Source organism: Python bivittatus, unplaced genomic scaffold (assembly GCF_059951505.1).
Source record: "Python bivittatus isolate LINGU-HERP-01145 unplaced genomic scaffold, Pbiv_v1 ctg000700_np1212, whole genome shotgun sequence".
Taxonomy (NCBI): Eukaryota; Metazoa; Chordata; class Lepidosauria; order Squamata; family Pythonidae; genus Python; species Python bivittatus.
In genome coordinates this window covers 22074613-22099649 of record NW_028277098.1, presented here as the reverse complement: position 1 = coordinate 22099649, position 25037 = coordinate 22074613, and the positions used below count along the sequence as shown (strand labels likewise).

At 38.0% G+C, this 25037-nt stretch overlaps 2 protein-coding genes across 12 annotated transcripts in view; one reads left to right on the top strand and one right to left on the bottom strand.

The window, feature by feature from the left end:
* The window catches only part of ABCA4 (ATP binding cassette subfamily A member 4), a 109936-nt gene extending 103910 nt beyond the window's left edge, over window positions 1-6026 (top strand). For both annotated transcript variants that reach the window (XM_088153232.1, XM_025163121.2), the window contains 5 exons: window positions 1282-1416; window positions 1967-2070; window positions 3734-3826; window positions 3991-4240; window positions 5006-6026. In XM_088153232.1, coding sequence (XP_088009358.1) covers window positions 1282-1416; window positions 1967-2070; window positions 3734-3826; window positions 3991-4240; window positions 5006-5128 — 705 coding nt within the window. In that variant the 3' untranslated portion in view covers window positions 5129-6026. The remainder of the gene's footprint in view (window positions 1-1281; window positions 1417-1966; window positions 2071-3733; window positions 3827-3990; window positions 4241-5005) is intronic.
* Window positions 6027-6087: 61 nt separating this feature from the next.
* The window catches only part of LOC103058993 (very-long-chain enoyl-CoA reductase-like), a 29104-nt gene continuing 10154 nt past the window's right edge, over window positions 6088-25037 (bottom strand). For 2 of the 10 annotated variants that reach the window (XM_088153234.1, XM_088153233.1), the window contains 12 exons: window positions 24217-24267; window positions 23916-23967; window positions 23196-23240; window positions 22199-22302; window positions 19550-19665; window positions 19327-19432; window positions 14290-14362; window positions 14172-14215; window positions 11370-11433; window positions 10492-10580; window positions 8828-8873; window positions 6088-8740 (listed from right to left, as the gene is read on the bottom strand). In XM_088153234.1, coding sequence (XP_088009360.1) covers window positions 8613-8740; window positions 8828-8873; window positions 10492-10580; window positions 11370-11433; window positions 14172-14215; window positions 14290-14362; window positions 19327-19432; window positions 19550-19665; window positions 22199-22302; window positions 23196-23240; window positions 23916-23934 — 834 coding nt within the window. In that variant the 5' untranslated portion in view covers window positions 23935-23967; window positions 24217-24267 and the 3' untranslated portion in view covers window positions 6088-8612. Of the gene's footprint in view, window positions 10581-11369; window positions 11434-14171; window positions 14216-14289; window positions 14363-19326; window positions 19433-19549; window positions 19666-22198; window positions 22303-23195; window positions 23241-23915; window positions 23968-24216; window positions 24268-25037 lie in introns of all 10 variants that reach the window. The other 8 variants (XM_007422840.4, XR_015798333.1, XM_088153237.1 and 5 more) reach the window with 8 other exon arrangements.

Below are 25037 nucleotides of genomic sequence, written 5' to 3'. Positions count from 1 at the left end.
GAGATAGCTCCTGCTAGAACAAAGGATGGTATTTGATTCACATTAAACTTTGTTTCTATATTAAAGGGAAAATATGTATTAATCCATATGAAAAATGCATTGTTTGCTTGGCTATGCACACTGCACTGCTATTGTTTCTATTTCTACGTAGCAGTCTTGCACATGGTGAAATCAAACTGCAGAAGAGTTTCTTTAGTCTACAGAGTACTTTTATATGATCAAAAGTACATATGTAAAAATCAAAGTAGTGGACTTATTCTTACTTTAGTTTGCAGTGGGTCTACCTCAAGGTACAGTATTGTGCATTCACAGTAACTGTTACGCACATGATGTCTGCATTGCATCAGATTGGGGTGAGTACAGTAAATGCCATGGCAGTATATTTCAACTAAACCAATTTGCTCAGTAGATATCCATATTCCCATATATGCATATAGGTCACAAACAGAATCATATACATTTTACTGAAAAGGAAGTGTCGTATTTCTCTAATACTACTTCATACAAAAATTATGAAACTGACAATGCTAAGTGCATGGGCTGAGCTCTTTCAGCAGTCATTGCAGGGCGTTAAGATCCCTCTCAGAGGCTGGGTTCACACATTGCATTAAGCCATCATGTGGTTTGTTTAGTTTTGGTTAAGCATGACACATGAAACCCCCCATTGTGTTTTGGAAATCAGAGTTTATGGCTTGGGGGAAGGGTCAACAACTTCTACAGATAGTAGTCACCATTGCATAGTGTCATAGGTGTCCAGAAAAAGGAATAAATAAATTGTTCGAAACCTCATTAGATTTTGGCAATCTCATCCCTAAAATCTTGTGAGATGCTTATCAGTGTGAATATCATTTTGAAGTGCTCCAAGGTTAGTTCTAGCTTTTCAACTCAAGCTTCATTCTATGTTCTTCTGCAATGACTTCCTCCTGTTGACTTTCCCTCTGGCTCCTTTTCCTTTGGAATATTACCAGAATTTGATATTAATTGAATATGTATATAAAATGTACCAGAGATTGCTGATACTGAAGGCATGAGTTTCCCATTCAGTTGATGTCTTAATTGCTGAAGCATAGCAAGGAGAGAGAAAAAGCATCCTTTATGACTATTTGCCATAATCTGATGCCCACCAGTTTATGACCATGTTGCATAGAGATGATTGGAGCTTTGGTATCAGATTGGGATAGGCTGCTCTGTGGAAGTCCCAGATGCAAATCCATATCATGGACTGGATTAAAACCATAATATTTTAAGCGGGTATCAAGATCTTGATTTTTTTTTCCACAGGTGGCAGAGTGGGGAATTCAAAAACTTGGTCTCTTGCAATATGCAGATCAATTGGCAGGAACATACAGTGGTGGCACCAAGCGCAAACTTTCCACTGCTATTGCACTGATAGGTTGCCCTCCCTTAGTCCTGCTAGTAAGTAGCTTTGTGACAAGGTAAGTATTAATTGCCAAACAGCTCTGCAAAACTGAGGAAGAAATCTACTTCAATAGCCTTTGGGCCCAAAAGCTTCATCCCACCACCACTGTTATTTTTTGTTTGGAGCAGTTCTTTGCAAAATCTGCTAATAGTCTTTTTTGCCCCGTTTTCCTTCCTCTATTCAATAAACACTGGTAAGCTAGGTCACACTTTTTGACATAAATCTGATAGCTGAAGTACACTTTTTCTTCTAAAGGACAAAGCACATATCATCTAGACCTTGAAAAAAGTTACTTTTTAGCACATGCAAGAGTCAGCATGTTAAACCCCAAAACCTGAACTTTATGATACAGTAGGAGAGAATATCAGGAGGCTTAAAAGGAAAACAAAGTCCTCTGCTCTTCCTATTTTTCCTCTTGAAACCCCCCACAGACTCTTAATAACAATACCGGAACCCTGAATATAATACTCCTATTGTAAATGGGCGGATTGCATCACAATATATTCTTGAGAATACATACTAGTTGCTGCATTTCTGTTCTCATAGGATGAACCAACTACAGGAATGGACCCTCAGTCCCGACGCTTCTTATGGAACTCAATTGTCAGTGTAATCAGAGATGGAAGAGCTGTGGTTCTAACCTCCCACAGGTAATGTAAGTCCTGCTCCCATCAAGATAACTTGATTCTTACATCCTTGTTAGCGCTCACAGTTCATTCAGATGTGATTGTTCCACTTCAGACTTCAGCTGGGAAACTGCCATGTCGAGGAAAAGGCTATCTTCTCCCTTAGCTTTCTTAATGCAGGGAGGTTCCTCAACCCTTTGTTGATTTTATCCTACCCTTCCTTCAAGCAATTATTGTATCCTGGCATTTTATCCTCACAGCAAGCCTGCTGAGATGTTAGGCTGGAAGATAATGACTAGCCCAAGTCATTGAATTAGCTTCGTAAAGGAGTGGGGGACTGAACTCCAGTTTGTCTGGGTCCATTCCAGTGTGCATAACAGTTATATTACTGACTTGTTTTACTTTCTCAAAATTACAATTTTGTGCCCTGAAAGTAATTTCTAATTATTCCAGCTGTGCTATGATAAATCTTGACATTATGAGTTCATTTAGGCTTTGCTAAGATGGCTCCAGACAGCTACAGAAATTACACAGTGATAGCATCTTAATTTAAGTTTGTGTAAGTTTGTAGTGTACCTGCCCCCCACTTCATCCTTCATCCATTGTAGGAGGCAGCAGAGAAGGGATTGTCTTCGTGTCACTTGGGAGTATCAGGAAAGTGGTCTAGTAGTAACTCCCACAACTTTAGGAATGGCTGTCCCATACTTGGAGAATACAGGTTATTTGGCCTTAGCAAATGCCTTGACTGTCCCTCTAGAAGTCTTGCAGGTGACTTACACCTTTTTATTTGCCATGTTTAAAAAAAGGTGTTTTGGGGACATTAAACAAAAGTTGCTTCCCTCTTTCATTAGAAAAAGAAGCAACAGTTTGGAAGAGGGGCTAAAGGCAATCCCATATTGAATGTTTGAAAGGAATCCTGCCTGTACTGGATAGAGTTGATTCAGGAATGGCAAAAGAACCAGAGGCTCATACTTTCACCCTCAGTTCTGTTCTTCTAGACTAGTTGCACTAAAGTCACCCATCTAAAAGCTTTATGCAGCAAGTTCATGTTTCCACTATTAATAGATTTCTTTCCTGCCTAAAAAAGCAAGAAAGAATGGTGATGGTTAAATATGAGAAGATTCCAAATGAAAGAAAACAACAAATAAATTCTATGAGATAGTGTGAATGTACAGTAAAAGCTTGTTGAAAAGCATTACGTGTCTTCCTGGTCACCACATGTAAACATTTTAGATTGATGACTGCTGGCATCACCAATCCTTCTTTATCGATTTTTTTGAGAAAATAGAATAGGTGGGGGGGAAAAAACAGTGGGAAAATGGAAACCTTTCCTACAATGAAATTCCAAGACAACTGCAGTCTAAAGTAGCCTGACTCATCTCCAAGTTTCTTCCTTTACGGCAAAGCTTGGCTTTCCGAGCACAGTTAATAGTGCAGGCAATTATTGAATTTGCAGCTTGCTGTCCAGTTTATGTTAGCCTTGAATGCTTTATCATGGGAATAGGGCTGATTATTGTTAGGAAAGGTTTAGTGTCTTCAGTTCCTGTCTTCTTAAGTTCCTTTTTCTTTGATGTAAAGTCTGACAGGACAAAACCAAACTAGGTCACCATAGGAGACATATTGTTTAAAATTAGATTCTTGCTTTGTATGTTAAATCTAAAGTGCTATGTGTTTCTCTTTTTACAAGCATGGAAGAATGTGAGGCGCTCTGTACACGCATAGCTATCATGGCTAAAGGGACCTTCAAATGCCTGGGTACCATCCAGGATCTCAAATACAAGTAAGCTAAAGATTAGTATCTCATGTTCATGGTTAAGGGTTTATGAAAGTATGTAATTTAATTATTATGTGTTATTTTTATTTATGAAATGCCTCATAAAATAAATTTGAGTGTTACTGAACAAATGGGAAACTCATAACTAATAAATCATGGATATATTATAGATATGGAGATGGCTACATTGTTACCATGAAAATCAAGGCACCTAAACTTGGAGTACTTCCAGATCTCAGCCTACCAGAACAGTTCATGCGCCTGAACTTTCCAAGTGGCATACAGAGAGAAAAGCACTATAACATGCTGCAGTACCAAATATGTACCTACTCACTAGCCAAGATCTTTAGGTTGATTCTCTCCAACAAAGACAACCTAAATATTGAAGAATACTCTATCTCACAAACTACTCTAGATCAGGTAAATTAAAATATTCTGAAAATGGAAATCTTCCACTAAGTAAACGTGAACAGCCCAATTATAGAAACCATTTCAGTACAGTATACGCATTACAAACTGGGGTAATTCAGCTTCTCAATCTGTGGCAGAAGTTCATTTATCTGAAAGTGCAGTTGGGTCACATCCAGTGGGACCAATCTTTGCAGACATTTCAGCCGCACTTTTAGATATTTTTTGTAGTTGCAAAGGAAATTGAAAGGCATTCCACCATAATCATGGTTTTGTTTCAGATTTTTCCATCTCTGTAGAATAGTGATTCATCTGGTTCTTATAGTGCCTTTATATGGATTTAATGCAGGCCTTATAAAATACTTTGTTTGCATAAAAAGGCTTTGTTGAGTATGCCAGCTTTCAAAATCACCCTAACTTAGCATACTGCTACTTCTGCCAGATCAACCTGTGAATGAAAATCACTGGGGGAAGATAAAAAAAATTTTTTGACCCAGATCTTGGGGACTTTCAAAAGTTAACCTTCTAGAGAGGTTCTGGATTTATCTCCTTTCCTAAGTGTCTGCAGAGGATCAGATGACATGACATCACAACACAAACCCCATAACTATGTAATGTAGTGTCAGATGTCAGGATGCAAGTACAAAAGGTCAGGGTTTAGGTTGTGGCATCATGACACATTTTGTCATTTTTTGTCATCCCAGTTTCTACCAGAACCTGGCCTCCTAACAGATTAGGGTAGTTCTTGCTGTACATTTCTCTGCTTTTCTCCCACAGGTTTTTGTGAACTTTGCTAAACAACAGATGGAGGATGAGGAGATTCTTCTACACCCTCGTGCAGCTGGAGCTAATAGAGAGATGAAAGTGACTCCTGTTTTCTATCAGCAGATAAGCAAATAAAAGCTGTGGCAGCTGTACTAAAATTCCCAGTTGTTGAGGACCACACCATAGCAGCAGTCTCATAAATGTACCAGTTTAAGGAAACTAGAATAATTGTGCAGGTTCTCACTAGGAACAGGGATGGGACCAATGAATAGATACTAACCTGGCAGATGTATTGTTTATAGGTGAGAATGGCCCATGCTGCCTGCTATGTAATGGCCAAATGTTATGGACGAATGGGAGACTTTTAATTTTCCACTATCTTGGTTTATGTTATTAATACTGACACTGTTTAAAATTTTTATTTAGTACAAGCGTCACGTTATGTAAGGCCCACTTTCAATAGTTCAAATCTTTAGAACAACAGCAGCTATGGTGGTGGTGGTATATACTTCAAAGCAACATTACAGCCACTCAGAGTCTACTGGAGTGGGCAGCTATAACAAATTTAAACAAATAATAACAAATTCAGACGCTTGAAGGGGCTCTTACATAAAAGAGGGCAGAGATTTCTGCTACCCTGTGAGTTGGTTAGTTCTAATCACATAAAGAAATAGGTCAGTTCTAGTTGAACATTGAAATGGAACCAGTTACTTAAAAGAGCTGATGGGCTTTCTTCTAGAGACCTTCAGAGACTGGACAGCTGCTGCTGGGAACACTGCAGCTCAAGGTTTCTTGAACTAAGTTAGGCTAACAAGGCATCCACAAACTCCTATCTGTTTAACAAGTTTTACAGATCATTTGAATATTTAGTAGAAAAATAATAACTGTTTTCCAAACTACCTTCTCACAGGCACCATCTGCTGTACAATGAAGACTTCAGGGTTTCTATGTGTGAGGGTGGGTTTTGTTTTTATTTTTATTTTACTTAGCATTGATATGATTGAGCATATTGCTTTTCTGGCTGCTAAACAAAATACCAAAATTTGGCCACCCACTGCAGCGGGTCTTCTACTGAAACAGAAATTTGGACCAAGTTTAAAATATAAGTTTCAGTTTATTACATATTCTCTCTTTACAAATAGCTGAAAAAATGTACATTATTTCTAGAGAAATAAATCTGAAACATCCCAGGTTCCTTTGTTGCTACAGTCTTCTTAAAAATTTAAGACGGCATTGCACGATTTCTTGATACAATTTGCACAGACTCTTTAAAATACATTGGGCATTTTAGGGAAAAATATAATACAGGAGTGTTTAATATTTCCTTGCATCCAGGCATAATAATCTTGAGGACTGCAGTATATAGGTAACCTGCTGCTATGCATGTTTACTTAGAAGTAAGTCACACCATATTCAGTAAGATTTACATTCAATAACTGTGCATAAAATTGAAGTATAAACATAAGCATTTCCAAGCATGAGAAATGCAGATAGAATAAGATGCTATACCATTAGTGGAAGTACCACTTCAGGGTACAGGATGAGGTGAAGGTAATGTATGGGATGCATCCCCTATCTCACAGGGCACCATGAAGGTAGAACATGCTGAAGATTGGGTAAAAATCCCTTTTCCTTCATTATCTATTTTTTTACATACAGTCAGTTTTCTTATACAGGTAGTCCTCACTTAACAACCACTCATTCAGCAACCATTTGAAGTTGTGATGGCATTGAATGAGTGGAATTTATGATCTGCCGTCAAAGTTCCAGCCATTGCAGCACCCCCACGGTCACATGATTGCGATTTGAATGCTTGGCAACTAGCTCGCGCTTTAGACAATTGCAGTGTCCTGTAGTCACACAATTGACATTTGTGACCTTCCCTGCCGGCTTCCCACAAGCAAAGTCAGTGGGGAGGCTGGCAGGGAAGGTCGCAAGTCACTCTGGTATGTCCCCCCCCCCCGCCTTCCTGCACACCGTGCTACACCTTCCTTCCCTTGGCCTCCCTGCGCTTGTGCCGCACCAAGCACCCCCCTCTCCCAACTCACATGCGGCCTGTGCTGGGCCTCCCAAGGCCTTCCCCACCCCCCTGTGGCACCCCCATGCTTCTTATCTGGGACTCCTGCCACTTCCCACTTAATGACCCACATCTTGGGGTTATGACAATTGGGACTACCTGGATTGCTGTCACTAAGCAATGTAGTGACGTGATGTCACACTTTACAACTGCATCGCTCAGCAATGACAATCCTGTCCCAATTGCTGTTGTAACCCAAGGACTATCTGTATTGGGAATATTTGTATATGCAATCTCCACACAAACTTACATATCTATTTATTTTACTAGGCTTAATTGCTTCCTCAGTCATAACCAATTCTGAGTGGCTGATTGGTATGGTCACACGACGGCTGCATCAGATAATTATTCTTAGAGTATTGACTGTTTCTTCTCTTTGTGGTCCAACTCTATTTCTGTGTATTGTGTTCATCTACTCCAAGGTTGGGCATTGGATCCAGTCCTGGGCTGAATCTCTTTGGCCCAATGGATTATAATAAATGTGGAGTTTAAAGTAGAGAAACTTTGCTCCTTAGAGAACAGAGAAAAATACTATTCTCCATCCAGGACTAAGGGGAGTCATAAATCCCATGGAACAGTTTTCCACTGTGTGTTTTCTCCAAGAAAAACAGAGAGTTGCTCTTGTAATTGTCCAGCATATATAGGTGTCCATAGGGGGTGGGATAGGAGTGAAGAAATGTGCTTTGCAATGTATGCTCTTTCTCTGTGTACTTTTGTGGAATGTTACTATGCAAGTATGAAGATGTGGAGATTGCATTGTGATATCACAATGCATATTTTGATAAGTCACTTTGGCGTCATGATGGTTATGAACAGATGCCTATGTCAAGCATGCACATTTCCCAATCAAGGAAAATACAGTAAAGGGACATACTAGCTGGAGCTGCTGTAAGTCCTCCATTTTGGGGCTAAGCAAAAAGCAACTCTTGGATCAACTGTCTATAGTGGGCATTCCCTGGGAAAGCCATGCACTGGATGTGCTTCCAATTAGCAGGGCAGTGGTGGGAGGGGCCCTTGGGGGATGGGATAGGGTTCAGTGTAGGTTAGATTAAGGCCAAGGCGCCTGCAGGCTGTAACATGCTGGCCTCAAAAACCAGATTAGGCCTGTAGGCTAGAGATTTCCCATAAATGACCTATACTATTCACTACAGCAAGCATCTTATACTTGATGCAACCTTCTTTGTTTTCTCTTTTGGATGCAATATAGATTCTCATGATTTTGTTGCCTCAGAGTCTAACCCAAAGAAGCATCAAAAGCATCTACTATCTGTTACCTTGGCTGATCAAACTGCAATAAAATCTGAACACTTTTCATGAACCTTAAGGCAATAAGATGAAAAAGAGGAGTCAATGCTAAAACTGCATATCAGAAAGGGAAGTGTGGCTTTTGAGCCCCCAGAATTTCTCGTTGTAGCACAGTATTAACATGCATCTGAAATAGTCAACCTAAATTATCTTCATATCTTGGCTCCTTTGCCAATAGTCTTCTTAGAGACCTATCCATTTTGCTGCTTATAATTCAGAAGGGGGAAAATATTGTTCTTACAATAAGAAAGGAATGATTGACATTCTAAAACTAGGGTAATCCTTGAACTCTCGTATATAAGTGTAGTGTTTGTCCTTTGCCCAGACTGTCATCTGAATGAAACACAGCAAGGTGAACAGTCCCACTGCAAGAGATAGAAAAGTGGTCAACGTTATAAAATATTCTATTTAGAATAATACCCCAAAATTTTAAAACCAAGAATGCTATTCACCTGGAACGCACTGAGTCATGATAGTAAAACCAATCCATGTTCCCAGCTGTAATGGCCAAGAAGATTTAGAACTGTTTCACATGATTAAAATTGCTAAAAGCAACTAGTCCCTTTACATTAAAAAAAAAAAACCAAACATAACTATTTTTAGTATCAGTTTGTAAAACAAAAGCAGTAAAATATAAACATACAGAGACACAACCAATATTTTGAATATGCATTACAATCCAATAGAAGTATATTTTAAACGTCCTTTTAAAAAAAAATCTATTTGAATGCTTTTGAATGAAATTTTCAATAGAGAAAGAAGGGAGGACCTTCTCGGTATTCTCACAATGCACATACTTCCCCCTTCTGAAATTAAAACTAGTCTATTTTCATTTGTACAGCAAAACTTTTTCCTGCTATCCCAATCCACATTTCTACATATATGAAGTTCTGGTTTAAGATTCTCCCATTAAATAATGTGAACAAAATTCCCACCTAAGATAATTAAGATGAGTAAAGGACTTGTATAGTTCTTAAGTATTGGTGGGCAGACTTAAGAACTCTGAGAAGATGATGGTAAAAAGACACACTTCAGAGTGCTTCGAGATTTTTATTGTGTAATTGGCATGTCTCAGTCACAGAATTTTATGGGGTGGTGATAATGTTAATACGGTATATGAACTGCCTGCCGTTTGTAATGATCCTTTTTTGCATCAATTCCTCTATTGTTTCCTCTGCTTATGAAGGAGCAAAAACAGAATAACTGCAGAATACAGTATACAATAACTGCAGAAACAAAACAGAATAACCTTTTAGTTGGTAGTGCTAGGAATCTCCTTCCTGGAGGCAATTTTAAAATTAATAAAATGATGATTTTTAAAAAATTAATAATTTCCTGCCCTTCTCTCAGTACAATTAACATAAAAATTCACTTCTAATCATTATGCTAAATACTCTTCTTTTTAGCTATATAATCTATAGCAAAGTGGGCAATTTCTGGTTGCTTTTGTTACATTACTAGAAATTAGAAATCATTGCAAAATCATCTAGAGATATCCTAGTGCATCAAAATTTACCTCCTGCCCTCCTCTGTCTTAATGAAAAACAGTGTGTGAAGCTAAAATAGCTTGCTGTATTTCAATACTTGAGGCAGAATATTCAAATACCCCTCATAAAATAAACTAGAAAACTACCTGTCTAAGCTGCTTCTGTGTGATGTGAAAACGTAACATGAAGGCTAGTTACATGATCTGTTTTCCACAAATGTTCCCATTTACATACATTTCCAATTTATTACTGATTTATAGTAGTTCTTTCCATTTGCAGTTCTTAAAAATCCTACTGTAATCCTTTTTTTTTTCCCCAGTGTCCTTGAAACTGCAGCAAATCTGAGGTAATACCTCATCTGCAAGAATCACTTTGCAGCAGTTTCACCTATTGCTTACTCTGGCTATGATTCTGCATTCATTTTTCTCTTAGTTTCCCTTCTCAAAGCTTCTCTTGAGCATGCTCTGCAAAGTACAGAATTGTGTGGTTTATCATACAGGGACATATTTTAGGGTGCAATTGAAGCTTTCAAGTGTTTCTTAGTAAGTGTGTTTATAGCAATGCTGAGCATATATACATCAAACAAAACCTAATTCTTACAAAATTCTCTGATGATTAAAGATACTTACCTCATAGGTATAATTAGGGCATGACACAAAATAAAATAGCCACGTGAAAGGATTCTTCGTTGGATAAGGGATCTTACAAGTCTTGGATCCTATCAATTGAAAGATCCAAAGATTTTAAAACTATCAGCTCTGCTTTGTGTAATTTTTTTTTTATATATATATACACACATACAATATTTCCCTTTAGCACAAGGCTTGGAGGGGTAGCATCAATAATCCAGATGTAATTATTATTCTCATATCATTCTATAGTTCACCTGCTTTTTCATTGTGGCACCCTACAAAGACATCTCGATACCCTCAAAGCATTTTACAGTATTAATGGACTACTGAAAGATACTGACTATCTTTCAGTAGTCCCACCACTGCCATCCCTTGAAGACAAGCAGCCAAAGATTGGGGAAGGCCTACAAGCAGGTTCAGAGAAACCTCCTATGCTTCCAAGGGCTGAGAGCCTCACAGTTCCCTCAACCATAATGATAGTACACTGATCAGAGGTAGCTCAGTCAGAGAGAGATAAGGAAACTGCTCTCTTCCCCCATAATTGAGGCAGAATATGAAACTGAAAAAAAGAGCCTATTAACAAGTAAGCATGCTCACTGGACAAATAATGCCTACTCTTGGGGAAAATGGAGATGCAGAACGGATAGAATACAGTATCCTGGAAGACATTAAAACCCAACACAGGAATGTTCCACACTATAACATTTTCTTACAGACCATATTTCTCTCATCCTACTTTCCACAGTAGGATATTAAGATCAGCAAGATTGAAGAGATCCTTTGTAAGATCACCCTATTCACCTATTCATTTATTCATGCAAATGTTAAGTCAAAAGTAACCTCAACAGTATTTAATTAGAAGCAAAACACTCAGCTTTTACCATCTCTTCTCAGATTACTAAGTGTAACATGGATAGAAAAGTTTCCGGCTTCACATGTCTGCAATGAGAGAGAGAGTAAATGAAAATAAAAATAATGAAAGAATAGGCAGTTTTAAATAGGAGGGTTCTAAATATATTTTTCCTAATCCAACAGAGCTAGTTTTCATACAGACCCATTTGGTGCACTTCAGATAGATTGGGCTCCCATACTGACAGTGAATTCACAGAGAGTCCCAACACATCTGGAAGAAACGAGTTAGGGAAGGATTCCTTAAAATCTCATCTACTTTGTCCTGTTTGAAAAGCAGAATCTAATTTCTGTTTACATCATTGTACCTCTAGACTGCCTTGTTACAGCTTTTTTGGCGCATCGACTAAAGACAAATTGTTACAAACACTTGATTCGGATGAAAGTCCTCCTCCTCCTAGGTCATTCCCCAAACTTCCAAGACCAAAAGTTCAGATCTAATTTATCTATGCAGAGCCTGATCCATCTTAAGGTATGTGCATTGTCTATGGCTCTGGGACGTAGGTCAGACAGCTATTCAATATCAGAGGAAGAGTTACTTTTCTAGCTCCACTGTCAACCTCCATGCTATATCTCAACTGATCCACTCAACAGCTGGGCACTGGAATTGTGCACTCATATGGGATTTACCCAGATGCTTCTTCTAGAAACACACAAAAGCTTGTTTCTGCATAAAAATAAAATCCTTTATTGCTTTAGGGAATTAAGAACAATGCATTGTTGATTAACTCCCAGAGAAAATACTTCTTTGGATGACTCTTCATTGCCCCTATTTGGAATCTATTAAAAAGTGTGTAAAAATGCCATAAGTATTTAACAAATTTTAAGTAAGTTTTCTTCCTTTGAACGTTCTAAAAGTGATAATATTTGCAAATACACAAGTTACTAGACAAGCTTCCAAAAATCTATAATGTTATACACAGGTAAAGATACAGAAAGAAACCATTCAGTTATTCACTTGAAGCTTGTTAACATGCTAACAATTCATTTTAATTCATATTTATTTTTTTTCTTAATTCAAAAGATTTATAACGCTGCACTTCTCACAACTTGTGACAATTTGGGGTGAGGTAATTTTTTTAAAAATTATAAATACAGTACAAAACCACAATAACCCAACAAAATCAGAGACGTAACACATAATTGAGGATATTGATAAAAACATACACATCACAGAATAGGCCCAGTGCAGGGAGAAAAGCTAGGCTAGCTCTCTGTGGAGAACCAAAAGGGATCCCTTTTGATAGAAAGTGAGCTAAAAATAGAACTAAATAAATAGCATGCTAAAATGCCTATCTGACCATAATTTTCTTCTAAAAAATCAGAGGACTGGGCTCAAGTGGCCTTGCTAAAACTGTATCCTGGGTTCTGAGCTTCTAGTTTCCACCAAGGTGTACTAATTACATACCAGTTACTGTAAATTAGTTCAGGAAGTTGCTAGTGGTATATCAACATCCACAGAATTACGAGAAACAACATCCTACTATGCGGAAATTGTGTGGCCTCTGAAACACATGCTTTTTAATACAAGAGGACAAGCTCCACATAAACACTGAAGATGCCACACCAATAACGAACTGTTTGGAGGTGAGTCCTCTGAAACATAGAAGTGGTATACCCTAATTTTATTCTCACAATAACGCTGTTTGGCTGAGAAAACATGAGTGACTGAAAATCACTCCTTGGTCAAATGGAAAAAATTCCCCAGTCCAGTCCAGTCCAATCCAATCCAACCCATAACCACTACATCACAGTGTCCTCTTTTGTGAAGCATTCACTTTAAAAACACAATATTTTTCTTTTATTAAGAGCGTTGTTCTTTTATTTTCATCTATTATTTCACCTTGCCCCTCTCTTTCCTCCCTTTTTTTCACTACTGGCCCTCTACCAAGACAAGCTTCTAATTCAAAACATATGCACTCATAATACACTCTCTTAATTTATTTGAAGATTGCAACATATTTTCCAAGATGGCACTCTATCTCTTATACAATGTATAGAAAAGTACTTTAGATACCTATTCCTTTGACTATTGCAAAGTGTAAAAATATAAAGAGAATGCTTGTTTCTTCAAATCAGGGAGCAGAAAAGCAGATATAAATTGTAAAAATAAATGATAAACTACTACCTCAATTTCTCTCTCCTAACACCTCTAACCAGCTTTTGAAAGGAAGAAAAAAAAAACACCAAAAAGCAAGAGCGGCTACAGTGTGGCACTATGGCACCTAATACATAGGAAATGTGTATCTGATGTAGAACTGCCTTAAAGATGTTTTCTCTCATTGCCTGCAATGAGAACGAAAGTAAAATCAAAAGAAGAAAGAGGACAGAGAAATAAAAGTGTCTATGGCCTTGAGTTCCTGGTCTGGTGCTTTGTTTTGTTTTTTGGTGACTCTGAGTCAGTGTTGACTCCTGGCGACTGCCTGGATTAGTCTCTGCAGTTTTCTTGGCAAGATTTTGGAAGTGGTTTGCCATTGTCTGCTTTCTAGGGCTGAGAGACAGTGACTGGCCCAAGGTCACCCAGCTGGCTTCGTGCCTAAGGCGGGACTAGAACTCCCGGTCTCCCAGTTTCCAGCCTGGTGCCTTAACCACTACACCAAACTGGCTCACACCTGGTCTGTTGCTGGCAAGATTTTAGGTTCATCACACCAACATTCCAATACTATGACAGGATCATTCTGACTAAAATATTTGTCTGTTCATTGTGACACTGACAATACAATTATGTATGTTTCTTACCATATTTTTAAAGTTTGCAATACACTTACCAGGAACATGATCAGAGCAAAATTGACTTGTTTTTGTCCATAATCTGCAGAAGAAAATATTTATGAAGGTTCAGCTGAATGAAACATTCAAATGATTTTGACTTATTTTGCTACTTACATGGTGGCGTGTAAAGAGGGTGATTGATATAAAAAGCAAGCCAGGCAGCAAATCCCCAGTAATAGAAACAATTCTGTAAAACAATCCATTTATATTTGTGTTAATTTTTTACAATTAAAGAGGCCTACTGAAAATATATAATGTGTGCACCCATGTGGATACCAAGTCCTCCGTTCAAATTTTTCTAATCCTAATGTAGACAAATAAAATGTCAGCAGGTACTGCATATTCAAAGAATTAGTTCTCAAGCTATATTAGCAAAATATAGGGGAATTATCTTTTCCCCATTCTAACAGAATCTACAACTTGACTTTTCTCTCAGTTAAGTGATTGGCTACCGTTCACTTGAATGGGGAAAAACGCTATATTTATCAACTCAAATGTAATTCAGAACTTTCCCACTGTTTTGTTCCTGAGTGAAACAAAACCAAAGAAATATCTGTGAATGAAGTGCAAAGAAACAAATTATGCTTTCCCATTTCTCTTAGTCTACTTTGCAGTATAGGTCAAAAATTATAGTTAATTATTATTTCCTAACATTTACAGTATTAATACTGCCAAAAATAGTTTATATGACAAGATATAAAAAAGAGATTTTCAAACAGTATATGTAATTTAATTGCTTAAAAACACTTATCTCACATTCACAGAAGTACTTTTCAAAAATATAGACCTTTCTCTAATATACTTATAACATTCTGGAAGTAAGCTCACTAAAAATGGTCCCCAGTTTTAATACAGAATGTTTTAGAGGCACAAACTTCTCAAACCTATGATGGAAAGTAGGGCAATTTTATTCACTTATAAAAGAATAAGTAGGGCACTTATTCACTTTATTCAATTATAGATCTTAAATTCTTCAAGCAAATTAATACTATTGCTTATTTCAGACTTTAAAAACCCTGCACTAATGTTTATCTATACATAATAGCGGCACTGTTAAATTCAAGCATCAGGATCTTCCAGTATTAACATTTCACTAAGATAACAGGTTTAGGAAGTAGGTGGATACAGTAGCACCCATGGGGGGGGGGGGTCAAAGGGATCAGTCTGATAAAATCAGCATTGTGCTGTAAGCCCCATCCCTTTTGTATGTAGATTGTGACATCACATAAATGTCCAAAACAAGTGGAGCTTAGGGTATGATGATGTAACATTAATTGTGTCAAATTGACAAAAGCAGTAGGAGCCTGTGGATATCTGTGGGTGGATGAAACCTAAAACTGGTGAGAATGTTTACTTTTGCAGCACAGAGACTTGATCTCAATTCAACTAGCAGGATATAAAAGGATGCGTGAGCTTGTGTAAACAAACAAGATCATTCCATGGAACAGGATAAACTTAAACTAGTTTCTGAGTTCTACATTTTCTTGGTATTTGTGGATATAGCTGAGGGAAGGTCCTCTGCTCCATCTACCTCTTTTGGAATTTTCTGGGACCATGGATTTCACTGTAGAGGCTGGGAGGAAAGAGTTTAAGATCAAGAGTTCAGGGGCCATAAGACTGCGCCTTGACTGGGGAATGCACAGATTAAATGAATGGCAGACAGCCTAAGTACCAGTATCCCAAACTGAGAAGTGCTTAAAAGCTCAATGTCAGCATCTTAATTGTGCCCAGAAATGAATCTTATGCCAGAGTGCAGCTGATTAAAGGCTGCCAAGATATAATCCTACACAAGCCAAAACAACTTAGTGACCTCACGTCTCATTTGTACACCACCACCTCTTCTTCCAATAGAACAAAGATCTAAAAGACAAAACCACTGCCTGTTATAATATTGTTCATCCAGCATAAATAGCCTTTTATACAACAACCTAAAGTACCAGTGTGACCTCAAAGGAAAATAAACCTGGTACAGCTGATCTAGAAAAATGTTATATTGGTTAGAAATCTCCCCTCCTGTGGTGAATAGAGAAAGACAGAGAAGGAACCATTGGAAAATGAGGAAATAGAAAAGCAAAATGTGTGTTAACTTTATATACTACAGTGGTCTGTACAGTCTCTCCTTGCTTTCACTATCATGCAGCAAGCTCTGCCCCTTTTAGGCATGAGTGATGCTGCAACGCACATAGATAGGGAGTGGGGTTCACGTCGCAAAGCTGCTTTCCTCAGTCTGACCCCCACTGCCTTCCCCCCATCCACAGAACACTGCTGAATACTACTGACATAGAAGAAACCCCAATTAAGAAGCTATTTGGCAATGGCTACTGCCAATCAAAAATGGCAGTACCGTGGGAAAAAATTATATCTGAAAGACTTTTGCCTCTTCACATTTTTAAAGAGAAACTGATTTATTTTCCCCACTTCTTCATATCTGAAGGTGAAAACAGGTGTAGCATGTTTATAAGGTCACTTTTAACTGATGCCATACACAGCCATTTCCCCCCCTTTTCAATCCAACTGTACTAAAACTTGCAGAACTGTAATTCCTGGTTCTGCTCTGTAACACAAAACACTCTGCTTGCATCAGATGTTGTGGAGGCACTTTCAAACCATCCTTACTGATCTTAAAACATTCCATCTCTCTTCATACTGTTATTTCAGCCTTCCCCAAACTGCTCTTAGGATGTTTGATTACAGGCCCCACCATCCTGAGCCAGCACAGACAATTCCCTTGTTGACTGGAGCTGATTGGAACTGTAGCCAAATGCATCCTTAAAGTACCTGCTTAGGAAAGGCTACAAAAAGGTCCTTATTTGTTTATTTATTTATTTCCTCAATGTATATACAATAATGACTCTGTGCAGCTTAGAACATTTAAAAAACAAACAAACAAACAACGTAAAATAAAACATAGGCAACAGCCAAGGAGCCAAACCAATCTAGACAGATAACAACCACATTACAGGCTCTAACTAACAATCTGATCTCCATGTTCAGGATCACATCCATGTCTTGAAAGTCTTCCAAAAAGCCTGCAGGGCCAGGGGGGATCTCAGGGGGAATGATGTTCCAAAGGGCAGGCATAGCAACAAAAAAAAGCACTCTTCCTGGGTCCCACAAGATGACATTCTTGACCAATGGGACCCACAGCTAAGCCTCTCCTGCTGGATCTAATGGACTGATAGAAACAACTGGGAAGAGGCGGTCCTGCAAATAACGTGGTCTGTAAATATTGCATAACTACAGACCACACGTACACGGAGAACAGAATCTCTTTAACAGTGTTAATTAGGCAAAAATTAAAAGGGCATTTTCTTGCATCATGTGCTCTGGGACAATAATCTAAACAGTCAGAAGAAAGCCATCCCTGGAGACTGGCAGTGTTGTCCTCATTAATCCTGATGTTCTCCAATGGCAGAGAAATGTGTGTTGAAGACCTTCTCTGCATTGAACAGAATTCAGCAGCAAATGCTCTAATTAATGCAAACAACTAGATTCAAGCAAAGTGCATGTTTTATTTCAAGAACATAATCCAGGTCAAATAGTAACAGCTTCTACTGTAAGTGGTCTTTGTTTCAGCTGAGATCGAAAGAACTAATGAAAGAACTGGCCAGCTGCCACTGGATAGTTCATTCTTCAGACACAGCGTCATGAAACAAAAATTTTAATGTGAGCAACTGCCTGCTAAGAGCACTTAAAGCCCTAAAGAATGATTACATCTTTGCTAGGATCACAGGGTTTTCCATTTGGAACTGTATTCCCTTCCCAAGAATCCTATATCCAAAACTAAGTGGAAACTAGCAACTATTTACAAATGGTATGGTCTGGATATATTTTATATATGAGAACAGTCAACATCTATTATTTTCTGTGCATCTCCCACCACAGCAAAGGACAGAAAAATCACAGAAGTCCAAAATCCATATGGATGACAATTTTCATAGGCACCCTATTATACTTTTTAAAAATGCAATGTTTGTATCAGTGTGGTAGAGTAGTTAAGATATTGGAACAAGACCCAGGTTCAAGTCAATCCTCAGCCATAGAAGCTTAACTGGATGAATTTGGGCCACCAACCATCTCTTAGCTCAACTTACCACACAATTTGATGTTATAAGAAAAAAAATTACAGGACTATTATGTATACCCCCTTGAACTCCAGAAGGAAACAGGGAATTCAGATCTAATAAATGTTCTACATGTAAAATGCAGAGACAAAATAATTTTAAAAATCACATTTCACCATTATAAACAGTAAGTATATTTATTAGCTACATTGTTCTTCTTAAATCATTCACTACTTCCAGAAGTGCCCAAAGGAACACTTAATTTAAGGATCAAATTAGAAATTCAGAAACAATCTCAAAATACAACTATTTTGGCCCAGTGTAATTTAGAACGAGATCATGTGATTGATCACTTTGCCACTTAAAATAAAACACACACACACACACACACACACACACACACATTCTTCATCCAGAAAGCAAGGGAGGAGGATTTTAGCCTTATCTCCAATCTACATTGTATTTTATTTCCACCTTCAAGGAATTTTTAACATGGCAAAGGATTCAAATCAATTCCTCACAAGTATTCTGAGTGGTTCAGTCCCAGATGAAGGTACCTCATGTTACATTTTTGCAGACAGCCCTAAGCCCAGAATATTTCTACAAAAGGATAGTTGCAAGTGTGCAACACTTCAATGAACCAGAAATTCCATAAGTTTCACAGATGGAGCTGAAGTGTAGGAGTACATACGAAAAATCTGTAAACTATACCATGCTATTGTCAAGGTAGCTGCAGGCCAACATCAAGCGTCATGTCAAGTAGAGCCCCTGTAATTCTAATAAACCCATTCACTCCATTGTCTTAACAGGAGAACATGTCCTAAGAGGAAAGCCACTCTCAAGGAGAACCTTCCCACTTGGCTAGAAGAAAAAAGATAGGTGGATATTGCAGTCCCAAATTTTGCAGCAATAATTTGGAATGGCAGATTTCAGTAGCAGATGTTAATGCTAACAGAGAACATGTCCTTGTTTCGAAGAGCAGCACCATGGCCCAAAGTTGTATCACAAACTGGGCTCCTATAGTACTGCAGGAGGGGCCAGATTAGATTGCATATAAGGGCTGCAAGTAGATTTTGTGACAATTTACCTTAACAATATTCCTCAGTGGCATAGTCCCATGGGAGAACCGATGAACAAATATTGTTTCAATCAACCTTTTGATGTAGTGGAAAGAATGGCAGATACATGCCAAGCTAGAAACAGCAAGATAAAAGTGTTTCAGAAAACTAAAAAGACAAATTGGGCAAGACATTTGGAATAAAGCTGTGATACCCCAAAATAAACACCTCCAACCTAGAATTGAGACTTACTTAACTACTGGATGTCGACTCGAAGTAAATCTGTCATCCAGGCCATAGATAAAAGGCATACGGAAATAAAACACAAAATAGATGAACAATGGGCCCGTATATTCTATCAGAAATACCTGCAAAAGAGAGAGGAGCTTATTAGATTACCTTTGGTTGCATGGAATATTGCAAAGGTGAAGCATAGCCCCGCTCCCTCCATCAACACTGCATGCAGTTCTCCCAATCAGAATGGATGCTGAATGACCACTTGCTACAGCCAACACTTAGGACCAACATTTTAGCTCCCCAAGGCCCATGGATGTGAGAAATCTACCAAATTAACCTTAGGATCTAACAGTTTGGAGGCCAGCAGGGAGAGAGGAATTCAATCTGTAATGGAAATATGCTCTGTATTACTAGCCAGGCAGCTCTCCAGTCGCTAGAGCTGAACCCCTGAGATTGGGAGAGAAGACTGTACAGAAGCTGGTGAGAACTGTGTATCCAGTCTTATATTTAAGCACTTACCTGTTCTCATCACCATAGGTGACAAGGAGGCAAGTTGCTAGAAGAGGACAGACCGTCCTCCTTTAGCAGGCCACCATATTTGTAGCCTGAAGATCTTTTACTAGGCCACTTTTTTCTTCTATAATTGGATTAACTTAACCGCAATGGTTTCTTTTTCTATTTGTTCCCACTTCTCACATGCATTTTTGCTGAGAGAAAAGTCACTCTCATTTATTTATGTGGGAATAGCCAATGGGCTAAATAGGAAGGAAAGAGATGCTTCAAGGAACAACAGGTCAAGATTAGTCACACTGAAAAGAAGAGGAACATATGTAAATTATGTTAATTTTTTTAACGAAATATTATCTTTCACAATAATTGCTTTCAGCTACACATTTTATCTCACTATTCTTCATCATAGAAGAAGAAGAATATACCAATGCTATATTTACATCGTCATTCAACTATAACCTGCCTATATTAAAACTTGATAGGTTTTCACTGCTGTACCATGGTAGTTTTTTCTGTACTATGTAAAATTTGCCTCTACAGTATACTGGAATTCTGTAGTGGTACAACACCCAGCACACATATTCTCACTGATTCTAAATACATTATCTTTTTCAGTTCGCATCCCCCACCCCATCCCAATTCTGGTCCCTGTAAGGTTAATGTAGATGGGGAGAAGATAAGGGAAAGGTAGAACTCATACAATTCAAATGTAAAAATCAATGAATATCAAAGCTCAGAATGGTTTCTGCAGCTCCTTGCTTCAGTAATGTCTTCTGCAGGAAGGGGTTGATATCAAAACAAAGCACCCAAATGAGAGGATTGTACATAACTGTTATTCCAGAATGTATTGGTCTGAAGAGAAGCTGAGCAGATCCATCTGTCTAGAAAGTATTCTGCTTTTTTTCCCTGAGGTTTTCATTTTTCCATTTTCCATAACTGTCTTCATCGTTTGTGAATTGTTGCTGCTTGTATTTAGGGTATAAACACCAGGACAGTATTTTGGAACGTGTGATAGGTTTGCCTTTAGCACAACTGGAAACAGTAGTGCTTAATAAGGAACCCAGCATGGTTAGATGGTTAGACTCTGAGTGTCAAATCAGAGGGCTGAATCTCCAATTCAGTATGAGGTTCAGGGGATCCTGATCAGTTAAAATGAGTTCCTACGGGAGAGGGGAAACAAACATGGGATAAACAAATGAAATATTAATACCCCTTCTCTCCATCTATGTTAGTGACTGATGCATTGGCTCCAGTGCATAAAAACCAGGTTAGAGAAGACAGCCTATTAAAATAGCTTTTGTAGGTGGTCATTATAAGCAATACGACTCAAAACAAACTCATTTAAATCACAGAACTGTATTTTGTATATTGATTCCACATATAAATCATTGGTTTGCTATCAATTTCTATTTTGTCTCATGATTTGGCAACAAATCTGAAAATTGCCAGGCTGGCAAAGACTGGGCAGCAATGTGCTTGTGATGCAAAAGGGAACATAAGGAGGAGAGGGAGGACTCTGGATTATAACACTGCCTGCTCTGCCCACAAATCCTGGCTTTACCAGCCTATAGTTCTCACTTGAGTGCTTTCTTTTTTAAAACCTCTTTTCCCCTACCAGGTTTTGTTTTCGTTCTTTTAGCAAATATGACAGGCAGAAAGCCAATACATAAAAGGGTCATGTCACTGCATCTTTGTCCTAGGAAACACTTTACCTGTTTAGTTTCTGCAGGCCCTGAACTCAGCGAACAGAAGACAAAGATGAAATGTCAGAAGAATGGCCTCTGTTCTACCAAAGATGGCACCGTTCCATGGGATTGGATCAAATGACTGATTTCCTTCTTGCCCTAATTTTGGAGGGCTGCATCCTCTCCCTATTTCTTGTTGCATCCCCTAATATAGACATTACACAAGCTGGGTTTTGTCAGGTTGCCAAGCAACCAGTGCTGCGTTGCTATGGGCTTGCTTGCCAAGTTTTTGTGGCGATTATAGTTTTCCCTTTGCATCCTTCATCCCACCATCTCTTAAGTTTAGAAAATAAAAAAAGGGGGGGTTCTACCATTTTGTACTGGAGAAAAATCTAAATAACATTGTAATGCAAAATATTACTGAGGTAAAACAGCAATTAATTAAAGCACATCAAGCTGTGAGGCTCACCATGGTCCATCCAATTTGCGGCCCTAGATCTTTAAAATAGAGAGTAGCAGTTGTGCCAACTGGGAGCAGTTGGAGAATTTCCTCATTCTTCAGAGATTTTCCTTCTGAGAGGATGAGAAAAAGTTGTAATATTTAATGTCAGAACACAATTCCTCATCAATGCCTGCATTTTCTACAGGAAGCTATTATTTCCTATTTACCTCAGAGGGTCTTGGCTGGCATCAAAACCTTTCTTCCATTTAAGAACATTTGAAGGAAAAGAAAGGAAGCATTTGAAGAAGTAGGAAGGGAAAATATGTAACATAAATGTACATGAAACTGTCAATATACATGAAACTTAAGCAGATCATGGTCCCACCTAATCTGCATCAACAACTCTGACATGCAGCCATTTCCCTCTTTTTCATTCTCTGCTGATATTTCTCAGGACTGCTATCACAATTTCTTACATTGGGCTATATATTGGCAACATTTTGTATGCAAAGCATGAGCTCATAGTCTAGTCTTGGGAAACCAAGGTGTTAAAAAAAATCACAGCAAAAAGTGCTATACACATGATTTCCTATTAGCGCTTTGTCTCAATAATTGGATCAAGATTACTTCATAAGAAGATGGCCCTGGAGCTTTGCTGAATAGCCCTGCTCTTCTTACTCTGCAGGGAGGAGAGAAGGAGAGCAGCAGCCAGGAGGAGACATTTCTCATTTTGATTCCCTGTCTCTCTAAGATTACTTTGCCTCAGCTCTGTCTATGGCTGCAGGAGTCTAGATCTCACTTCACAGAATCCAAAATGCTGAGTTAATATATAATGTTTCTGCAACCAGCTAGACTTGTTAGCATAGAACTAGTTTTTGAAGGGATTTTAAGACTGTAATGTGAATGAACTGCTTTGATTTAGAGAAAACTCCATGCTTAAATTAATCTCTCTCTCTCTCTCTCTCTCTCTCTCTCTCTCTCTCTCACACACACACACACACACACACACACAGTTAATACTTACTAGGGTCAAGCCTTATAGATTGTCTTGCTGGATACCACTGAGGATCTACAGGGAAAAAAGAAATCCATAATTGAAAACATGACCTTCCAATTATTCAGTCTGAGCTTCCAACTTAATCTCAACAAATTATAAAAATATCAATTCATGCAAATCACTTATTTACTCATTCTTTCTACTTTTTGGCTGTCTGGTTTTGGTGGGGTTGATTTTTAAAGTGTTACACAACACTTCTGGCAAACTGGGTGGCATACAAATAATATAAATGGTTAACATATATAAATATGTTTATAAATAAAAACAGTATAAATACAAATTATATAAATGGTAAACATATATAAATTCCAAACCAAATGTTTTGGATTTTTTCAGGGAACTTCCTTCTGCTTCTGCAAATGAGCTTTGCAAGATCTGCACTGCTATCTCAATCCAAAATGTCCTAAGCTAGTCTTCATCAACTTGATGTCGTCTAGCCATGGGACAGCCATGGGTCTAACCTCTGGAAGGCAATGGGAGGGAGAAGCTATAGACATAATGCATCTGAAGAGCATCATAGTGAACAAAGCTGGCTTAAACTTTCTGCAACTAGTAGAAAGAATTATTATCTGAACCTTGAGAAAGCTTATGCCATTTAGGAATTTATCTGCACTCCTCACAATTATGTATAATTCAATTAAGCACTGACATCATTTTTAAAACAAACTTTGAAATGTAGATACTCACACATCTTGTGGAACATCATCCGGATTTCACTTATTGTAGTGTGTGGCTCAACCTACATAACAGAAAACTTTCTATTAGGAAGCAAGCAGATATTCTGTTTTTTTTTTTTTTTTTTTTTTAGGGAAGCAAAGGATGTAATTAGGGGAGGGCCACCTATTATACTAATCTAGCTTGAAGGCTTATTTTATGGCTGACTGAGAAAAAAATTCCAAAACACTCAGAGCACTCAAAAAGTGATCTATAAATGTGATTATTAAAAAAGTGATATATAAATGTGATTATAAAAATTATGGTTACTGACCTTTTCCAGGAAGCAGAGCTGTTGCTTTGTCTTCCAGTCAAGAATTTCCACCTAGCAAAAGAAATGGATAAACCATTTCAAATGACCTCATGCTGTTAATCGCTGCTGTTTACATGAGCAAGGAACAGTTGAGCTCAAGTATCAAAGGAAGTCATGCCTTATTTTTAATTATTATTTTTTAATAAACCACACTTAGCTGGGTTCATGATTCACAGTTAGCCATAAAGCATGGCTTACAAGCTATAATTGCTGCATTTATTTATTCATTTTTATTCTAAAAAATTGTATGCTGTTTTAAAAAAAAAAAAGGGTTTCCTCGTGGCAACTTACAGCACATTAAAATTACACTGTATTTTTAGAAACCTATAAACTAAAACAGAATTTTAAAATATATAAAAATATAACTGCAGGTAGATTAGTTAACAATCTACTCAACACATCTTGGGTGAATCAAGCTTTACTTTTGGTAACTACACAAACATAGCCATGCAGTTTTCTTGGCAAAATTGTAAAAGCGGCTTGCCATTTCTTCTTTTTGGGTTAATTTTTTATACTTTCAAATATAGCCTTCAGCAAAGATATTTTTTCTTGGTCTCCCATCCAACCATTAACCAGGTATGACCTAGCTTAGTCTTTTTGAGATCAGTCAAGGTCAAATAGGCAAATACATATAAAATGTTAAAATAGTAACCTATTAAAAGGCCTCAGAGAACAAGACGACATTTGCTTGGTACAAAAGAGCCAAAAAATAAGCCATTGGTTAAGGCTACCACTGAGAAGGTCTGCTTCTGGGTTACCACTGGCTTTACCTCAACATGGAA